This window comes from Rosa rugosa, chromosome 3, assembly GCF_958449725.1.
Source record: "Rosa rugosa chromosome 3, drRosRugo1.1, whole genome shotgun sequence".
In the NCBI taxonomy this organism is placed as follows: domain Eukaryota; kingdom Viridiplantae; phylum Streptophyta; class Magnoliopsida; order Rosales; family Rosaceae; genus Rosa; species Rosa rugosa.
The window spans coordinates 56386657-56407390 of NC_084822.1; the positions used below are offsets into that span (position 1 = coordinate 56386657).

Consider the following 20734-nt stretch of genomic DNA (forward strand, 5'->3'; position numbering starts at 1 on the left):
AATTTTGACGAATACCTTCTGCACCTAAACTCAGCTTGCCTCTTTTCTCTTACCTGCCTAATTTGTTTATTGTGTTGTCTCCTTCTGTAAATTGGCTCTACTGCATTAATCACAACAAAAATACATTTGTTTTCTTGCTTTTGATTTTATGAAGAGGCATGAAAATAAGGAAATCCAAATCCTCTGTCGGTGAAAGCTGTTTTGCGTTTGGGAAAAAGAAAAATTAATCAAAGCGATATTTATCTCACAACAAGTAAATAGTGATTGAAGAAAAATTTTGGAAAAGAAAAGAGAAAAGAAGATGAAAGCGCCCCTCAGAGTTTTCTACTCCGTGTGTTTTGTATTCAGACACGATCTTGTTGGCATAACCGATCGCAGTGTTTGTGACGTGAATGCTCACACACTGTGATTTATAATTCAACGGTTATATTGAAAAAGATTCAAAACGTAAGCATCGTACATGGTTAGTTGTGAGTCGTTTTGTTTGTTCCTACTGGAGCGGGATGTTGATTGGGCGGGTAAAGGGCGATGTAACAATTATGTCCTTGGCGCGGAGTCTAGCTTCTAGCTATGTGCTCTTATGTCGTGTATCTGCTTAAGGGGATTCTTATTCTGGGACCAATGTTGGATAATTGCGAACAAGTCCTCTGCTAAGTTATGGACTTATCAAGATGAAATTATTAGGTTATCGAATCTTTATTTTTAATTTGTATCCAGTGTTTATGATTTTTTTTTATCGTATTTTTGTCTTTTTAATTTATTTGGTTCAACAATTTGCTGACAAAATTTTATTCAAATAGCCGAAGAGGTTGTCCATCAGATTGAACCAATGTGATAAAATCTGAAAGCCATAAATGGTAATAATCGTTAATGCTCGGAATAAATCAAGTAATGATTTAGGCCCAAGTTGAGGAAAAAGCTGGAGGAACCATTGCATTTGCCAAACTCTGTTTTGTATTATTGGGTTTTGTCTAGTAAAAGGTCTACTACTCCTCTCGAAAAGGCAAAGGAAAGAACAAAATAAAAGGAGGAGATGGATTAAACAATGTTGTAGTGGTTGGCACTCACCCACGTTCTCCTTCTCCTTCTTCCTCTTCATCTTCTTCATTTAAAGCTATATATCCGATTTGTTTTTTTGCTTCAAAGATTCCGATCAATATTTTGTTCATCACACATGAAATTGACGCTTTTGTCATCACCTAACTTTCATGTTCTGGTCAACCGGATATTTAGATGCCCTTTTTTTCATTTTTCTTTTCCATTTTTTTTATGGTCTATGTTGAATTTTGTCATGCTGATCTATGTTTGATGATCTTCAAAATAATTAGCTTAATTATTATGCTAATTTTGTGGTCTCCAAAACAAATATTTTATGCTGATGATGTATCTTTTTACTTATTACACGGCTCCAAAAATCGGAATTAGAACTTTAAATTTGTAACTTAAATTAGAGACTTATAATCGGAATTAGAGAATTATGCTACTAAATCAAATGATCTTTTTTTATAATTAAATAAAAAAATATGTTTCAATTAATTAAACAAACATCCTCAACCAATACAACAACAATCCCAATTTAAAGCAGCCTGTTCCAAAGCCCAACCCATATAATTGAATCCAGAACCCAGTTGACATCTGTATTATTTTTTTGTCTTCAAGTTTCGGCAATAATAGCCCACCCCACTTGACATTTAAACCCAGCCCAAATGCTTGAAACATATGCTAGAATTTTTCTTCCAGTTTGAGGTATTGATGGGAAAAGTTGTTCAATTAATTCCGATATATTTCTTTCATTTTTAATAAAATGCTAGATAAATTTCGAAATCATGCTATATATGAGCTCCAAAGTGTTGAGCAAGTTTATAAGTACACTAATTTTCTGGAATCTAACTTTGTTTTGCGCAAACAACTAGCTGGAAGATCAATGCTCCTAGCTAGCAAGACAATAATTTGATTGATATAATATGGAGAACTAACAAAGAACACTGATAATGATAATATAAAGCATGTTAATTTGCTTGGACAAAAGAATGTAGTCATTTATCTCATGATCTCGACACAATAATCCACCTGCAGCTGCATGGCCATGATGATTGATGAACAAGTACTAGTGTCCACTGCCTCCTTTACTAGGACCAGAATATGCTTCAGCTATGGTCACCATCTTCCTCTTCATCACTGGAGTAGCGGTAGTCGGATAAAGAGTATCGCCTGTATGGCCTACCCCTCTTCTACTAGGACCAGAATATGCTTCAACTATCTTAAACCTGCTACTGCTGTTGCTGCTATTGGAAGATGAGATGATCAGCTTCTTGTTATGCAGAAGAGGCCTCGAGCCTCCGACTAGTTCCATAGCCGACGACGTGAGTATGAGGAGGAGGAAGAAGAACCTGGAGATGGAGAAGTTTATGATGCCTTCATGCTGGTGCTTCATTTTATCTTTGGTTTTTGATAATTTGTTCCGACAGACCTATTATATATAGGAAATGCAAGGAGGCGAGGATGGAGACAGCCTTTGTATGAGGAAGAAAGATTATAACTACATAAGAAATATAACAAATAGATATATAGCCGTCTTGGACTCTTGTGAAACATGATCTGCTTCTTTATTATATTTTCATTCGTTTCCTCCAACCCAATCTAATAAGTTATTATTCACAACCCAGTATTTAATCAAATTGGTGGATGATGGGAACTTGGGAAGCCATGAAGTCGATTACTTGCCCAAACATCTGTTTTGAGCTAGGTTTCCATTTATTTATGAATAATAATTTAAGCCCTTTTTATCTACCAGCAGGCTCTTTGTAATATATGTATAGAGTGAGATATTTCAGATCTTTTGGGTGTTTTTTAGGGAAATACTTGAAAAGTATATAATATATGGCCCGTGAGTATAAGATAGCAGACCATGAAAGTAAGGCTCTGATAGATTACTTGTCAAACTGGGAAATGTCATCCATCTGTATATTCTCGCCGGATTATGGTCTTCGATTGCGGTGGCTGTCCATGCTTGACATATATCCTAGATCTCTATGTACTAATATAGTATATCGTCGTATATATTGGTTGCAACATTAATTCAAAGGATGTAAGACTATAAGAGTAAGGTTGAAGATCCAACCTCACGAGAGCCATATTTAACATGTTGATCTTAGTATTTATATTCTTTCAACATTCTTATGACCCCACCACGAGCCAATATTTTATATATCATATGAGGGATCAGAATGAATAATTCACGGTAGTCGATCGGTAGCAGCTAGCTGGTATCATCATGATTATTAAAGACTCCAAAGTCCACAGTGGGTAGTATAAACCTCATGGCTCACGAGTAAGTACGATTCCAAGTTGGCATTGACAAACTTATTGGGTCTAACTGAGGATCCAGGCTCATGTTATTTGGGTACACACGTGAATTAGGCTAATAACGTTGGATCCTAGTTTTAACTTAACCTTGGTCATACATATGTATAATTAGGAACAGTGTGATAGGCATGTACGTTTTTAAAATGTACGTGTGTAAAGAGAAACAAGATTTCCGAAGTTTGTTCTTACTATACTTATAATGAACTAGATATTGCCAAGATGTGTGTATATACCAACGATCCGGATATTGCCAAGTTGGGGGATTCTGTGGGCTGTTAGCTAGATATTGGGACGACATTTTCAATTGAAGATGTTGATGTCGTCTAAGATGACGACCTTGTTCAGATTCAGGTTAACATGCATGCTTCAAGTCACTTCGATTACCATGATCCTTCAAGCCACCTCAATTAGCATGATCGAGCTGGTGGTGCACCAATTAAAATGCAAGAAAAAAACTTTCTTATTTAGCTTAAACTTAGTTGAGTTATTTATGTAGTTGGTGTTAATTAGCTCGGTTCGGCCGGGTGATTGTTCTATCAGTGTTAGCCATCAAATCAAGCAGATTATGAACAGGATTGCAAATCACTATGAACCCCAATTGAAAGTCTTCATACTTAATGCAAAGAAAACCTCACAAGTTTATATATATATATATACAGTCCGGCTACACTAAGGACGTCATTACCTAGTCTTAGGTACGGATTTCCGGTTTTCACCCACTTTTCGATCACATTTTCACATCTTAACCGTTCAGTTTTTAGGTCCTAATGTATAGATCACCTCTGCAAAATTTCAGCCAATTTGGTGATCGTTAAGGCATCAAAAACTGCAATTTACCATTATAAATACGAACGGTTCCGGTTCGACAGATTCGGTCCGTTCGTGTAAATTGCAGTTTTGGACGCCTTAACGATTACCAATTTGGCTGAAATTTTGCAGAGGTGATCTATACATTAGGACCTAAAAACGGAACGGTTAAGATGTGAAAATGTGATCGGAAAGTGGGTGAAAACACCAAATCCGTACCTAAACCTTAGGTAAGGACATCCTTACCTGAGAAAAATCCTATAATATATATATATATATATATCAGATTCTATCCAGAGCGAGGTTAGGGTTTAGGGTCACTTTTCAGTCGCATATCCACATCTCAACCGTTCAGTTTTTAGGTACTAATGTATAGATCATCTCTGCAAAATTTCAGCCAAATTGATAGTCGTTAAGACATTGATAACTGCCTTAAAGCTGGTACGGTTCAGGTTAGGGTTTAGGGTCACTTTTCGGTCGCATATCCACATCTCAACCGTTCATTTTTTAGGTACTAATGTATAGATCATCTCTGCAAAATTTCAACAAAATTGATGGTCTTTAAGGTATCTAACTCGCTTAAATCAATGGACGAACTGAATCTGTCCAACCTGAACCGTACTAGCTTTAAGGCAGTTATCAATGCCTTAACGACCATCAATTTGGCTGAAATTTTGCAGAGATGATATATACATTAGTACCTAGAAACTGAACGGTTGAGATGTGGATATGCGACCGAAAAGTGACCATAAACCCTAACCTCACTCTGAAATTTCAGAGTGAGGCCCCGCTCTAGATAGGATATATATATATATATATATATATAATTGAGAAAGTAATATGCACCCACCAGATGATGTCTTGATTATGTAGATTTGAATAATAGGGTAGCAGTTAGTAGATATATTCTTAGTCTAATCTCTTTGTTCGAATTTTATAAACCTGTTAGTCATATGCAATTGGCATCAAGCATACTTGTCATGCAAGACAACAAATACTGATAGACGACCAACAAACTATAATCGTATGCGTGGCATATTGTAATAGTCCACCTAGCAAACTTGTGGCATTGGCTTGGAAATCTGTCAAGTTTGCTAAAGCTAGACGAGGTCACGGTTTCGTACCCACTCCACATTCTTTTAGTTCTTACTTCCAGTAGAATGGGACTTAGAAAATTCCCATTGGTCTTCCACTTTGAATTGTAAGAGCAAGCATGTTCTTGAATAGGGGGTTGTTGAAAATCTTGTACATTCCAATCCTCACGCCTCCCTTTGAATATAACTCTCTTTCAAGTTTGAACAAATTTTAATATGCTTTGAAAACCACCTATTAAATAAAATAGGCTTTAGGCAACTTTTGATAAACCCGTAACTATTTTTGAAAATCCTTGCTCTTCTCTCGGTTAAGGAGCCACATGGGTCTCTAAAACCCTAATTTTAATTAATGTCAGTGTTCAGTGAACTATATCAAAAATTCTATTTAGTTTTTTTTTTTGAGAAAAAAAAAATTCTATTTAGTTACTACAGCGCCAATTTAAAAAATTCAAATCGTAGTTATGAGTGGAAAGCTCGATGTTCAATGAACTGTATCAAAGATCTTATTTAGCCACCTCAACGTACTCCAATTTTAATTGTCTAAATCATAATTATGCGTTGAAAGACGGTGTATTTTGCCCACCACCACTCCTTTTGTCCACACACACTTGTATCACCGTCTTCATCCTCTGGGAGACAGTTTTTTTTTTTTTTTTTTTTTGGAGAATGAAATACTTTCATAATTGAGGACAAAAGCCTCGGGAGCCCAGCAGAAGCTAAGGCTAAAAAACAACAAATAAACAAACAGCCATACAATCCATCTAGTTCCATGACGGAATAGAAACTGGAAATACAGCCACAGCAGCAAATAGAAACGGTCATATTCCCACATCATGTGGGCATGGGAGGCCATCGTTCCTTAAAACTCTAATCAGAGACGGTGGTGGCTGATCAGCCCATCGCAAAGGACCCACGGTCTGTTTGGCAAGCGAGGCTGCAGTGTGTGCAGCGCAGTTCGCTTCACGGGGAACCCATTCCCAGGAGCAATCATCAAACCAAGAGCAACTATTTCTGATCTGTTCGATGATTGGGTAAGTCTTCCAGCTTCTGCAATTTCTTGTAGCTTTCAGATCAGAAATGATCTCACACGAATCCGATTCAATGCGTACTTTTTTCAAATTGAGAGAGATAGCTAGATTGACTCTGGGAGACAGTTGAACCAACAAAATGTTTGTTTTCAGAAAAAGCACATATATGTCATACTAGCCATGTCTGAACAAATACTGCTTTTTTGTCTCCTCCACCTTCTCCCTCCCCCCAAATCAAATTGGCTGTCACTCATTTCCATCGAAATTATATACAAGTCTAAAATTAAAGGAGCAACGCGTTACAGATTGTAAACACGGACGCACGCGTTAGAACTCGATCAGATCGATCACAGACCACCACCCACCGTGTGAAACCATTCGGAGGCGAACGTGGCCATGCAAAAAAGTTCAGATGAGGTTTGCAGGCAGACTTTCTTGCTCTTTTTCCTCGGTGACTTCCTTGTTACAGAGTCAAATTCCAACAGCACAACCATTTTCAAAGTTAACCACCCCTCATCTTAGCCCTTTCAACTTGATTATTCCCCAAGTAAACTAAAAAAATATGCCAAGTCAACATTCTGTGATGACACCTAAGCCACACCGTCATCGGCCTCCAAACCCTTGTATATAAATACAGTCAGAGCCCCAACCCGAGAAAACCCAATTCAGTAAAAGCACAGTTGGTTTATTGTGAACGTTGATTGTTGAAGATCGATATGTCAATGGAGAAGAACAGTTGCGTGTGGTTCGTGTTGGGGCTGGCGATACTGATCGTGTCGACTGAGTTTGTTCAAGTTGATTGCAGAGCGCTTCGATCCGAGTCGGCGACTGGTGAGGGATGCAAAGAGCAGGCTGGTGGAGCTGAGGAGATGGCCGGAATGGGAAGCTTTGCGGTTTCGTCTAGTTTCAACTCATCGAGCAATGATAATAGTACTCATCGGCCTTCGGTGAGGAGCTTGATGTTTAGGTTGGCTTCTGGACCTAGCAAAAAAGGTCCTGGCCATTAGCTTCATTACTACTCATCAATTCTTTTGTTCTTGGTCATTTTTCATGTTCATGCTGCACAAAAGGTTGTGTGACTTGGATCTTGTAACTTTGTATCCAACTGGGATTTTTATACTCACAAATGTGATCTCATACATGCAATCTTTCGGAATTAGTTCATACAATGACAAACAATTAGACACTATTTTTCTATACAGATCTTGTTGTTAGTTCAAACCCATATTATCAATTTGGTATTTGGGTATATATATTCTGAATTGTAGCATAAATGATGAGAAATATGAAAGATCCATGTTTCATAATTACTGATCTTGCTTTCAATGCTATGATAGAAAGAACTTCCATGCATTAATCAGCCTCAGAGATACAGTCTCCATTGTTCTGACCAAAATGGAGTAACAATGACCCTTTCCGTTTTGGTCAAAGACTACGGTCTTCGGTCACTACTCACTAGCATATGAACGAAAGTCAGTGCATAGTTACAAAATATTGGTGCATAGTAACCCAAGTTGAATTTGTTTGGCTCCAAAACCAGTTGGCTTGCAAACTGTCTCTTTTGAGCGAGTGATTGCGCAGGCGTGCCAGCACCGCGGGGTGCAGTCGTTGGGGTAGTCCCTTGACCTGACTTCTTCTTCAAGCGCTGTGGACGAGGAGAGCACCAACCTCGTCACAGGGTTCTTCTCTAGCCTTTCGGAAAAGGACTTTTGCCTTACGGATAAGGACTTTGGTTGTGGTCTCTTGCGTTCACCGAATCGATACTTAGTATTGTAGACTAAGCAGAGCAATCACTGGGAAGTTTGGAGAAAGCACGGGTTGCGCTAAAGCGTGACTTTAGCTTCGCTGGGTTGCGAGGGCGTTACCCTTGCTTCGCTGGTAGTAACGGTGGCGATTGCGCTCGCAGTCGGCTCGCTGGGAGACTGGGACTGGAAGTACGGTCGCCGGGTTGGTCTGGTGATGCTGACAGTCGGCTCTTGGAGAGACTAGGACTGGCGCACGGTCACCGGGTTTCAACAAAGTTGAAGGTTTGCTCCGGGGAGGCTTTGTAATCGCTAGGATTGATTGATATGAGAGAGGTCTTTAATTCGTCCTTGAAACCCGGTATATATATACCTAGGGTTTCTGACTGCTCCTTGTTGTAGAAGGATTATTGATTGAAGTTTCCTAATCGATCTCTGCTACTTACCTCCAATAAGGTTTCGTTTTCCTCATGGATTCCGGAATGGGCGAAGCTGTAACCCAAACCATAGCAGGCTTATTTTTAGGCCGCAGGTATCGGCCCGCTGTGCTAGATCCACTAAAGGATATTGCCAAAATTACTTTTGGGCTCAAACATTGCCCCCCAGGCCTCGAAATCAGGCCCATGAAAAATGTAACTGATTGAAGGGGACTATAACGACGCGTTCGATGCTCGAAACGATGTCATTAATGTGGGTTGCGTCCTTCCATTCGCGAAACGCCTTTCTGTCGTATCGTTTCCCTAACAAAATCTCTTATTTAAATCCGCAGTCACTCCAGACCTGTCACATCAGAAACTCTTTTAGTCTCCTAAACCCAGAAAACCTCTTTTGCACACATCTTCCTCATCGAAAACCCAGAAATGGCTCCCCCGAAAAAGATAGTTATTGATCAAGAAGAAGAACTGAATGAACAAGCTGCCCATTCCTGGGGAACCAACATCGGTGCCAGCCTGATCCTCCAGACCATTATCCAGAGACCCCTGCTCCTCAGACTCTCGAACAATCATGCTGGACTGGGTCCAACGCCGCGAGATTCTTTCCCGGCCGACGCCATCGCCTTCTATGGCTTACCTGTTCGCCGCCCCATCCCAGTCCTCCGAAGGACTCCTGGGGATTTTACCAGTTGGAGTGCCCCTAATCATCGATCAAAAATAGGGCATTGGCCATCTTCTATCAGTGCGGCGGAGCTTTCCTGGTATCGTGAAGCGCGAGCTCGAGATCTGGCTCGCTGGAACGTGACAGGTATCACTCATACTATCGATCTTTGTTTTCGTCTTCCACGCGGTGGCAATCGTTCGCCACTCGCTGCCTTTCTCTGTTTCTGGAACACCGCCACCTACACCTTCGATTTTCGATTTGGCCAAATGAGTATCACTTTGTTGGACATTCTCACCATCACTGGCCTACCCATCGATAGCGAGCCCTATCTGCATGGCCAATTTGACTCTGATACCTTTACTTCCACCATGGCCCAAAATGGTCGCAGCGCTCATAGCGGCTCCTATCCGCGGTGGCTGGCTTATTACCGCTAGGAGCACAATGCGACTGGCGGGATTGCTTTCTTGGAGTACTGGCTTTGTAAGTTTATCTTCTGTACTTCCTCCTGTAAGCCCACTGGTGCCTGGACCTTGCTGGCAACGGCCCTCTACAACGGCCGCCGCGTGGGATTAGGACAACCAGTGCTGGGTGCCCTCTATCGCACTTTGTACCAAGCCACAATGCATCCCTTCGAGACTGGCATTTCTGGCCCTTTTTGGATTCTTGACTTCTGGATTCAAATTTACTTCCCATATTTTCGTCGCGACGACATCCCATTGCTTCCACCTATTGATCAACTCCTGGGACGATGGCTCTGTCGCGATGAAAGGTACACATCCCCTCCTTATTCTGAGTGCTTCACATACTTGTACCTTCTGCACGAGATGCCATACTGCGACTTAGTGCTGAGTCGAAGATTCCCGGCTCCGCTTGAACACGGATTTCTTCCTGGCGCCTCTCGCTACAGCGATCGCGCGCGCTTGGCCTTTCGCCGTGCAATCTCCTGTTCCGACATCAGGATTGCCGCTGACGAACTCAGTTACGAACTCTATGCTCCCAACCACTTCGCTCGCCAACTCGGCCTTGTTCAATTAGTGCCATTCCCTCTGTATGATGCTTGGAATTACAATACCTCTTGGCGTAGACATGGGCCCCTTTCTGGGCCTCCGCCAGCACAAAGCACACTCGTACTGGTTGACCTCCCTGACTGGGCTAGAGAGATTGACTCTGTGGATGGGGCTGAGGAAGGATACGAGGCATGGTGGGCAGAAGTTTCTGTTAACTGCTGGAGGCAACAGCATGATGAGTTATTCGCTGCCATTTTCGGGGAACTGCGATACCCCTACCTTGCCGACGTTGATCTACTTGCCCGCGTCCCTGAAGATGCTGCACAAGTTCCTCCTCCTGCTGCCGAGCCGGCTCCGCGACCCGCGCGAGCCCAACGTCAGGCCCAGGCTGGTATCGTGATCCGCGAACCCCCTCAAGAGGTAAATATCCTGACTTGTGTTTTGTCCTTTGCTCATTTGCTCTTCCCTTTTAATTCAAAATTTTGCTATTCCAGGGAAACGCGCCATCCTTTGGCAGTCGCGCGGCCAACACTTTCCAAGCCACTGGCCAGACTGGGAAACAAAAGGCAGTAATGACAGGGCCTGAAGACAACGAATCCTCTTCTGATGATGATGACTCGCAGACGGTAAGAATTTTTATTGTTTGAGTAAACATACGTCTTCCACGAATCAAACCTAATCTTCTGATCCCAATAGATCGCTGCCCTCTCGGCTCGGAAACGCAGTCGCTCGGATCCTCGAGCTGACCTGTGGGCAGAAGATGAACCAATCGCTGACCGACCGGTAAGACACAAACCTACTCATTACTTGTTAGCCATTTCTTTCTATTCTATGCGACCATGTAACAATCCTCATTCGCAGGTTCGCCATAGGTCCTCGAGACACACTGAAGAAGGATCTTCAGCTGCTGGTGAAGGCCCATCTGCTTCCCAAGCCCAAGCGCCAACTATTGTGAACAATTTTCCACCTCCTGCGGGCGCTGCCAGTAATGCACAATTGGCCTCGGTCCCAGTGCAGATTATAGATGATAGCTCGCCTGAGGCCGAAGATAGAGTACCGCCACCGGATGCACCTCACGAGGAACCAAGCGATATACCTGTCCTGGAGCAGATAGCGCCTGACTCAATTCCTGTTCCCAGCGAAGCTAACCCAGAGGCAATGCCAGCGGTCGTCGAGCATGAGCCCCCAGCCGAGGAGGTATTTCCAACTAATTCATTATTATTATTTCCTGGCTTAAATATTCTATTCTGACAATAACTTCTTCCAGAATCCAAATGCTTTCAACACTGAGGACGCTGAAGCTGAAGCTGTAGAGGCAGAAGCTGCTGAGCCCGCTCTTAGTATGGTTGGTCAGGAACCTCTTCCCCCTGCCCCCCAAGTTACTGAAGCCGGAGGATTGGGAAACCTTCCTGAACCCATGCCAGAGGCAGCACCTGTTGCTGAACCTCCTGAGGTCCCTGTCGCTGAGCAACCAACTTCTTCCACTCTGGAAAGGTTAGCTCGTGTACTTGAAGTGACCCCTCCTGGGGTCGTAGATGAAGCTAAAGAAGGCCTTCGTCGCTTCCTGGGCCCTGATATCCTGATTCCCGGTGCGCCCGTGAGAGTCTTAGAATATTTGAGGGTGTTTCTCCGCGAGGGAGCCATCACTGAAGATCAATTCCAAGAGGTCGATCAACTGCTGCAAAATCTCCCTCGAGGGCTCAATGAGCGGGCAGTTGCGAGCGCGCAGGCTAGGCAGACCGAGGCGCACTATTAGAACCTCACTCAACAAACAGAGACCGCGCGCGATTTCTTGGGTGACCAAGCTAACCTCATCAGGGACCTGACGCTCGAAAGGAACCACTTGAGGTCCCAGATTCAGGCTCTTCAAGCCCGGTTAACTGACGTTACCACCAGGCTTACTCATGCGGAGCCTCAGTTGGAACAACCCCTCGCTGCCTTTGAGACGCTATCCCAGGAACTGGCTCAAGCTCGCGTGGCAGCCCAACAAGCCGCACAAGCTGCTGCGGATGCTAGTTTTCGTTTAGATGAACTTTTCCTTCGCCTGACCCATGCAGGCCGCAGACTTTTGGGCCTCTAGAATTAAGCCCATGTTTTGTATGAACAATGATATTATTCTTAACTTAATATTTAGCCCACATTCCTTGGCCCAAATACATATCAACTTAACTTCTCAAACTGTTCAGCGCATTTGTTTTTATGCTTTTAAAAATGTTTTGAAAAGATTGAAAAGATAATCTCGAAATGGAGCGGTTACCTCCTTGGAGACTGCCCCGTCTCCCACGCGCTTTCAATTATCTTCATTTCCGAGATCTTAGCATTTAACTCCGATTGATACGCTCATTGATGACAATGAGAATATCACAACTAACCATCGTACGGTCAAGGCCACTGAGACTGGCATTATAAATACCTGCCCTCTGGGGAGATGATATACACAAACGAATATGGGTCTCCCAGAGATAGTATCGCAATCTCTACTTCTCTTTCTCCAGTTTCTACAATCTTCTCCTCACGATATTAGCCTTAGCCTCAAATTCCTAGGCCTTATGGCTTAACCTCAATACCTGGGTAGGTCTTATGGCCTAACCTCAGGTCTAACCACATGTCTTTGGTCTCTGGAGGTCGCGGTGAAATCCACCGGTTTCATTTAGACCGAAGAACATGTGGTGCTCCCTCCGCGGCGGAACCTGATTCTGAGGGGTCTCCTCTCTCAGATTGCCCGCGTGGAGCAGGAGGAAGAAGAGCGGAAGACCAATATGGGTCGCCTGTTCTTGCTCCGTAGCCTACTTCCAGGGTCTGACTGCGTGACTTATGTTTTTCCCCTGGAGGTAGATGTGGTTGTGAGTCGCGGTTCTCTGTGAAGACCATCTCCATCCCGGAGGGTAATCCAACCAAAAGGGTTGCGATGGATTATTTCCTTCCTTTTTGGTCCGGTACAGACGGTAGCGGCTGCAACTCAGAGCAGATGAGGCATGTGGGTGAAGAGAGGGAGAGTATGAATGTCCACAGCCCCTTCGCTGCCACAAGATCCAGAAACTCTCAGTAGATCTGTAACTTTATGATTTTTACTCTAAGCCACTTCTGGCCTTGTAAGCCGCAAATGTAATTATTTTGATTTGCACTTTGTACTGCTCTTTGGCCGCAAAGCCACTTTATGAATGGAAGGTTTTTAACACTTTTTTGCAAATCAAAGTATAAAACAAGGCCTCAGGTATAGGCCATTACATGCATTCTTACCACCATAATGTCAAAGAAAAGAAAAATTGAAATTTAAAATCGTTGACCGAAAAGCCTCAAATAAGGCCTGAATGTACAGAGTGTTTCCCCCCCTAGTATGCGTAGGTGAAGCAAGTACAGGATACTAAGGCCACAGAAAAGGCCTGAATATGGATGAAGCGAACCTGGGGAGACTAAAGTTGCCCCCCCTGGCTGAGAAGAAGGTTGATCCGGTGGATCTTCAAACTCCCAAACACTAGGGTAGTATTTCTTCAGGAAACGCCCGTTAATGGGATTGCGGTGGAGGTCGCCATCCAAATCTTTGAGGTGAAAGGCCCCGCGCTCCAGAATGCGATGAACAACGAAGGGTCCTTCCCATCGCGGAGTCCATTTACCGCGACCGGTTAACTTCTCGCCAAAAGGCAAAACAGCCTTCCAAACCAAGTCACCCTCTTTGTAACTACGGCCACGTGTCCTCTTATCATAGGCGCAAGCAATCCTCTGCTTTTCCAAAACCAAGTTGTCCAAAGCTGCCAAGCGTTGTGCGCTGAGATCTTCGTGTTCTTGCCACATCGCCTGAACATAATCTTCCCCGATCAAGTGGTGCTGATCTTGGACGCGCAGAGACTGGACGTTGATCTCCAACGGTAAGATGGCATCATGACCGAACATTAGTGCATAGGGGGTCGTAGCAGTGGGATTTCTCTTGGAGGTACGATAAGCCCATAAGGTCTCATACAACGTATCGTGCCACTGTCTAGGGTTTTCAACAAGCATCTTCTTGAGCAAGGTGATAATAATCTTGTTACTGGCCTCTGCTTGACCATTGGATTGGGCATAATATGGTGTGCTGTGGACGAACTGGATGCCCAAGTCCGTGACAAGTTTCTCTACCTCGCCGCCCATAAATGCGGCCCCCCTGTCTGAGACCAACACTTCTGGGATGCCGAACCTGTAAATAATATTCTGAAAGATAAACTGGCGAATGGTAGCGCCGGAAGCTTCCTTCAAAGGTTCAGCCTCAACCCATTTCGTGAAGAAATCAGTGGCTACAATGATGAACTTATGCTGGAGCGAGGAATGAGGGTGAATCATCCCAATCAAGTCCAAAGCCCATCCTCGGGCAGGCCAAGGTTTAATAATAGGTTGCATGGGAATATTGGGAATGTGCTGCACTGGACCATGTGCCTGGCAGTCTTGGCAACCTTTCGCGAACGCGATACAGTCCTTCAGAATGCTGGGCCAATAATATCCATGTCTTCTGATAAGCCAACGCATCTTGGGGCCTGCTTGATGGGCGCCACATACTCCCGTGTGCGCTTCGCGCATCAGCCTCTTGGCTTCGCGGCCATAGACACAGCGAAAGTCTACGCCATCTTCCCCACGACGTCGTAGCTCGTCACCTCTGAGGAAATAATTTAAGGAAAGAAAACGAGTCTTCCTGTCTGCTGTAGGGTCTGGTTGCTTGAGGTAGTCAATCAGCGGAATGCGCCAATCGACGTCAATAGGCTCGAGAACCGCGACAACTGGATCATCTGGTGGGTCAGGCCGCGCGAGCCACGAAGGCAGTGTGCGGCGCTCGACCTTCAGGATGCGCTCGCGAACGCCATACTTCAATGTAATGCCTGTAGCCAATTGAGCGAGCTCATTGGCCGCAAAGTTGCGCTCACGGGGTATGTGCTCCAAATCCGCCTCATCGAATTGATCCAGAAGCTCAATGGCGCGATGCAAATAAGGTATAAGCAAAAGGCTTTCACACTTGTACTTTCCTTGGAGATGATTGATTATAAGCAAAGAGTCGCCGTGTACCTGAACGTCCCTGACTCCCAACTCTAGCAGCACCTCCAGGCCAATGATCAGGGCCTCATACTCTGCTTGATTGTTTGTACATTTGAACTCCAACTGGAAAGAATAAGAAAAACGATCGCCCGCTGGATTCTCCAGAACAATCCTTGCCCCTGCTAACGTTTCCGTTCTTGAACCATCAAAGTACAGTATCCATGGCTGCAAGGAGACTGTGGCTTGATACTGAACAGCGTATTCTGGGATGCGCGCTAAATCTGGCCGAGTTATGGTTACAGCTGCTATCTCTAACTCCTTCACTACGAGGATGTCCAAGGCAGGGTGATGTGCTAGGAAATCTGCGATAGCCTGTCCCTTTACTGCCTTTTGTGGCACGTACTGTAGCGAGAATTCAGATAAAGCCAATACCCATTTGCCAATGCGGCCTCTCAGAATAGGCCGCGACAACATGTACTTGACCAAGTCAGTCTGAGCGATGATGCACGTGGTAAAGGATAACATGTAGTGGCGCAGCTTGCATGCGGAGAAGTACAATGTGAGACACAACTTTTCCATCGGAGTGTACCTTGTCTCGCAGTCTGTGAGTGTCCTACTAAGATAGAATATAGCATGTTCGACACCATCCTCATCATCTTGGGCGAGCAGGCTGCCAATGGAGGCCTCAGCCGCTGAAATATATAGTTTTAATGGGAATCCAGCCCTAGGAGGAACGAGCACTGGTGGGCTCGCCAGGTAGGCCTTGATTTTATCAAAAGCCTCTTGGTGTTTATGCTCCCAGACGAACTCGCTCTGGCCCTGTAGCTTTAACAGAGGAGAGAAAGGCTGGATCTTACCTGCAGAGTTAGAGATAAAGCGTCTCAAAAAGTTGATTTTACCGAGCAAACGCTGCAACTCTTTCTTCGTGCGTGGCGGAGACGCGTTAATGACTGCGCTCTCTTTGTCTTCAGGGACCTCAATTCCCCTCTGATGGACAATGAACCCAAGAAAGTCTCCTGCCTGAACCCCAAAAACGCACTTAGCGGGATTCATTTTAAGCTTGTGTTGTCGCATGCGCTCAAACACTTTCCTGAGATTTGTGATGTGATCCCCTCTTTTCTGAGATTTGACAACCACGTCATCAATGTAAACTTCCAAAATCTTTCCAAGGATATCATGGAAGATTAGGTTCATGGCTCTTTGATAAGTCGCACCAGCGTTCTTTAGCCCAAAAGTCATAACCACATATTCAAAAACGCCCGCGAACCCAGGGTAGCGGAACGCGGTTTTGTGTCTGTCTTCTTCTGCGACCGGAATCTGGTGATATCCTGCAGTGCCGTCCATGAAGGACAATAAGTCATGTCGCGCAACGGCGTCGACCAACATATCCGCGACCGGCATGGGGTAGACATCCTTAGGCGTAGCAGTATTATGGTCTCTATAGTCTACGCAGACCCTCATCTTGCCATTCTTCTTGCGGACAGGCACTATGTTAGATAGCCACTGATTGTATTTGGCCACCCTGATAATGCCTGATTTATGCATTTTTTCAACCTCCTCTTTGACGAGGATTTGCGTTTCTGAATTCATTCTTCGCGGCTCTTGTTTCACAGGCCTCTTGTCAGGGAGTGTTGGTAGCTGATGGCAAACCAAGTCTGGTGACAGGCCGGGCATATCCTCGTACTTTTCCGCAAAGCAGTCTTTGAATTCTAGCAATAAGTCGATAAGCCTCTGTTTCTCGCTAGGCTCTAGGTAAGCGCTGATAGCCACTTCCATGGGCTCATCTGCTGTCCTGAGATTGACTTTCTCGGTAGGGTCTCTGACTTGGGGGGCGTGTCGTCCAACGCTGCCGGAGCGAGCTGAATCTCCACCTCATCCTCTTGTTCCTGATCAGAGAGTTCCTCTTCAACGATTTCCAAAGTCGTGATTCGCTCATAGGCCTCTTTTTCCACTAGATATGATGATAATCTTTCGTACAGCGAGTGGAGTGCCTCTATCCCTTCCGCTGGAAGGTCGTAATCCATTAATCGTTTAAGGGTTTAGGCACAGCGTGGCCAGGCCTTTCCAAGCCTTCTTTTGCGAGCGTAAGCCCCCACTGTGCCAGTTCAGAGGCCGTCACCCCTGTGGGGCGGCCTTTGTTATCGAGTCCACTGACTTGCAATGGAGCGATAGGCTCCAAATAGTACCTGGCATCTACATAGTTTGCGGAAACTGGGAATGGACGAGGATCCGCTTTGATTACCTCAGCTTTATCTGTCTCCCTGTTCCACATAATAAGTTCCTGATGGAGGGTTGACGGAACACAGTAGCTCCGGTGAATCCAGTCCCTTCCCAAGATAGCGCTGTAGGCCGCATAGCAATCTGTCACAAAGAAAGCATAAACTCCCTCTGCTGGACCTACCTTGATACGCAAGAAAAGTAATCCCAAGGTCTTTGTCACAGTCCCTGCGAAGTTTTTGAGAGTGAGGGACGTTGACTGGATCTTCTCCTTCTTGATTCCAAGCAAGTGCATGGTTCTAGTAGTAATGACATTAACCGCAGCTCCAGTATCAACCATGATCTTGCTAACTTTGGTACCGCCAACGTCCGCCGTGATGTATAGAGGTCTCATGTGCTGGACCATAGCAGGCGTTGGCCTAGTGAAGCTCATGAAGAATTCTTTACCGTTGGCGTCCTCTGTTTCCAAACAGACAATCTCTTCTACCGGTGTTGGGACCGCTGATGTGATCTGCAGAGGCTGTGTATTACTTTCCTCAGCTTCTACGCATTCCTGAGCCGCGACCGGTATTGCATACCGCGCTGGGAGCACATAAACCATATTGCAGGACGTGTCTAATTCACCTATGTCGTCCTCCAGGTTGAGCTTGGGTTCATTGACAGGGATAACCGTGTTGAACTGTTTAGCCAACCTGTCTACTAAGGACTCCTCAGTGAGGCCTTTTATCTCACACTGCTCATGCTCCTGAACCACGGGAGCGTGTTCAGGAGAAACTGATTTTGGTTCCCTAGCAGAATCTGAGGGAGCAACTACTACACTCTGGACTTTTTTAGGTCTCCACTGTAAAGTGTCGGTAGTCCTATCCTTGCCCCCCAGTCTCTCGAAAACTGAGGATTTGGCTTCCGGTTCATCGCGAAACACACGGCGCTTGACGTGCGGTCGCTTTGTCACACCCCGAATTCTGAATTTAAGTAATTCATATTCGAAGCATGAACCTCAAATACCCTGTTTATAATCTCAGAATTTTTTTTCTCAAAATCAACTGCACATTACACCTCTCGATAATTACATAAACCAAATCCTCAAGCTACTTATTACAGCACACTCTCACCAAAACAAATTATAAAACTCAAGAGAGCACAATTCTCCTCACAAAACAAATGCTATAAATCTAATACTAATACTCTAAACCGCACGATCACTGCCCTGATTCTCCTGACCTGTAGGATTACCCGCTACACAATTTGAATAGTGTACCGGGAGTTGCAACAACACAAAACCCAGTAAGCTTTTGACAGCCCGTATGAGTAAACAAGAAAGAACTGTTGATTTATTCAATTATATTTATTATAACTCAAGTAAACAATCAACACACTCACAAGGTAACTCCAAAAATCACAGAAACATATAAGTATATTCTCGATGCTTTCTTTTAAAACTCAACATTTGACTGATCACAACCAACAAATATTGCAACATTAATATGTGAAATAACATTAAAGCAAAGCATGCTTGATTCTCTTTTCACTAACACCTTCACATATTAACAATATATCACAAATAGATATTTGATCAAAATAATATAAGTACACTTTTCTTTTTAGTGAATTTTCGGATTAACTGGTAACAAATCATAAATACAAGTGCTAGGGTCCAACGTACTATACCCAAAGCACGAGTAAGCCAGGTTGACTGGTAACAAATCACAAATCCACGTACTAGGGTCCAACATACTATACCCAAAGTACGGGAAAGCCGCAGCATACTAGGGTCCAACGTACTATACCCAAGTATGTATACCCAAGGTCGGCTACTTCCTTCCTATGAGTATAATAGTGCACTATCTGTAGGGACTAGGGCCCAGGCTTAACGTCTCATAACACCAAAACATATTTACCAGTAATTCATTTAAGCACGGGGTTGTAGGAATCACCCGGCTTCACAATTGTACTTCTCAGACATAATCAAATTCACAAAATACAATCTTTATCATTTATAGATCGTATATTTGTATATGTACACCCACATAAAGAGACATATTATTTCAAGATAAATCTTTATTTCTTAAAATAATTTCCACATAATCACATTTGGGCATATAAAATAGCTTTCACACCACATGATCAACATTTCATTATTCAACAATTAAAATGCGAGATTAATAGCTTGAATAATATCCAATCCATTCTCAATCATTTCATCACACCAATCACACATTAACCAATATATACATTCCACGTAAATATATATATACGTAATCATCCGCTCAGGGATGACCACTAATATCAACTATAGTTCAAGCATAAAAGCCGTGAAATTCATTTGTATAAATGAAATCATTTTACTTACCTATGGACCGTAGTTGATCAAGTCCATATGATTTAAAACAAATATTTATTCCACAAATATTTTCACACAATTGCGACAAAAATAAAGTAATTAAATTTATTCGGTTCGTAATATGAACCACGTGAGGTTTACTCACCTCTAATCCAGCTGCGTCTTCTTAACAGCTAAAACAACAATTTTCCCGAATTGTCCGCCAAATCAATCCGTCGATAACCTAATCCAATAATGATCTTAACTTAGCCAACAACTCATAAATGTAATTAAACGACGATCCAACGGTCAGATCTGAATATAATGATGATCCAACGGTCGGATTCAAATTAAACGATGAACCAACGGTCGGATCTGAATTTAATGATGATCCAACGGTCGGATCCTCACGGATCGCCTTTAGGACCATCCTCCAAAATTATCACGAAGATCCAACAGTCGGATCTTCCTGAATCGCCCTTACTAACATCTCCACAAAATTATATGAAAATCCGACGGTCGGATTCTCACGAATCGCCTTCCGAATCACTATTTCTCAATTATACGAAGATCCAACGGTCGGATCTTCGCCGGTGACCACACAAAGTCATCGGGACAGTCATACGATCATCATATCTAAATTTGAAGTAAAACCGATGGTCAGATCTTCGCAGATCGTAAACTTAAGATAAAACGTAAAAACGTTAAATAGTAACGTAAAAACGTAAATCCACTATTTATCAACTTTTTCTAACATAACCTTGTTATATATCAAAACGCTCGTATGGATGCATAGATCATCGCCTAGATAATGAAAACTCGAAATATGGTCTGACGCGCCGCCACAAGCGGTGGTCAGTGGGTGGTCAACACGGCGGTCAACCACCTCCGATGCAAAAGTTGTCAACTACAAACTTCTTCAAAATAAAGGGTTGATGAACTTTCATACCTGGAGCTAAGTCTGGTTCGGCCTAGATCGTCCTAGATCAAGCTTTGAAGTTTGGATTAATCTGGTGCGTCTGATTTGATCAGATTGAATCTGGGACGTTGAAAAAGT

General features: G+C 43.6%; 1 protein-coding gene across 1 annotated transcript; it reads left to right on the top strand.

Moving 5' to 3' along the window:
- Positions 1 to 7017: 7017 nt before the first annotated feature.
- Positions 7018 to 12379, top strand: LOC133737988 (uncharacterized). The gene is made up of 6 exons (XM_062165432.1): positions 7018 to 7242; positions 10374 to 10562; positions 10637 to 10768; positions 11004 to 11339; positions 11410 to 11636; positions 12367 to 12379. Exons 1-6 carry the CDS (start codon positions 7018 to 7020, stop codon positions 12377 to 12379), a joined length of 1122 nt encoding a protein of 373 aa, XP_062021416.1.
- Positions 12380 to 20734: the final 8355 nt, after the last annotated feature.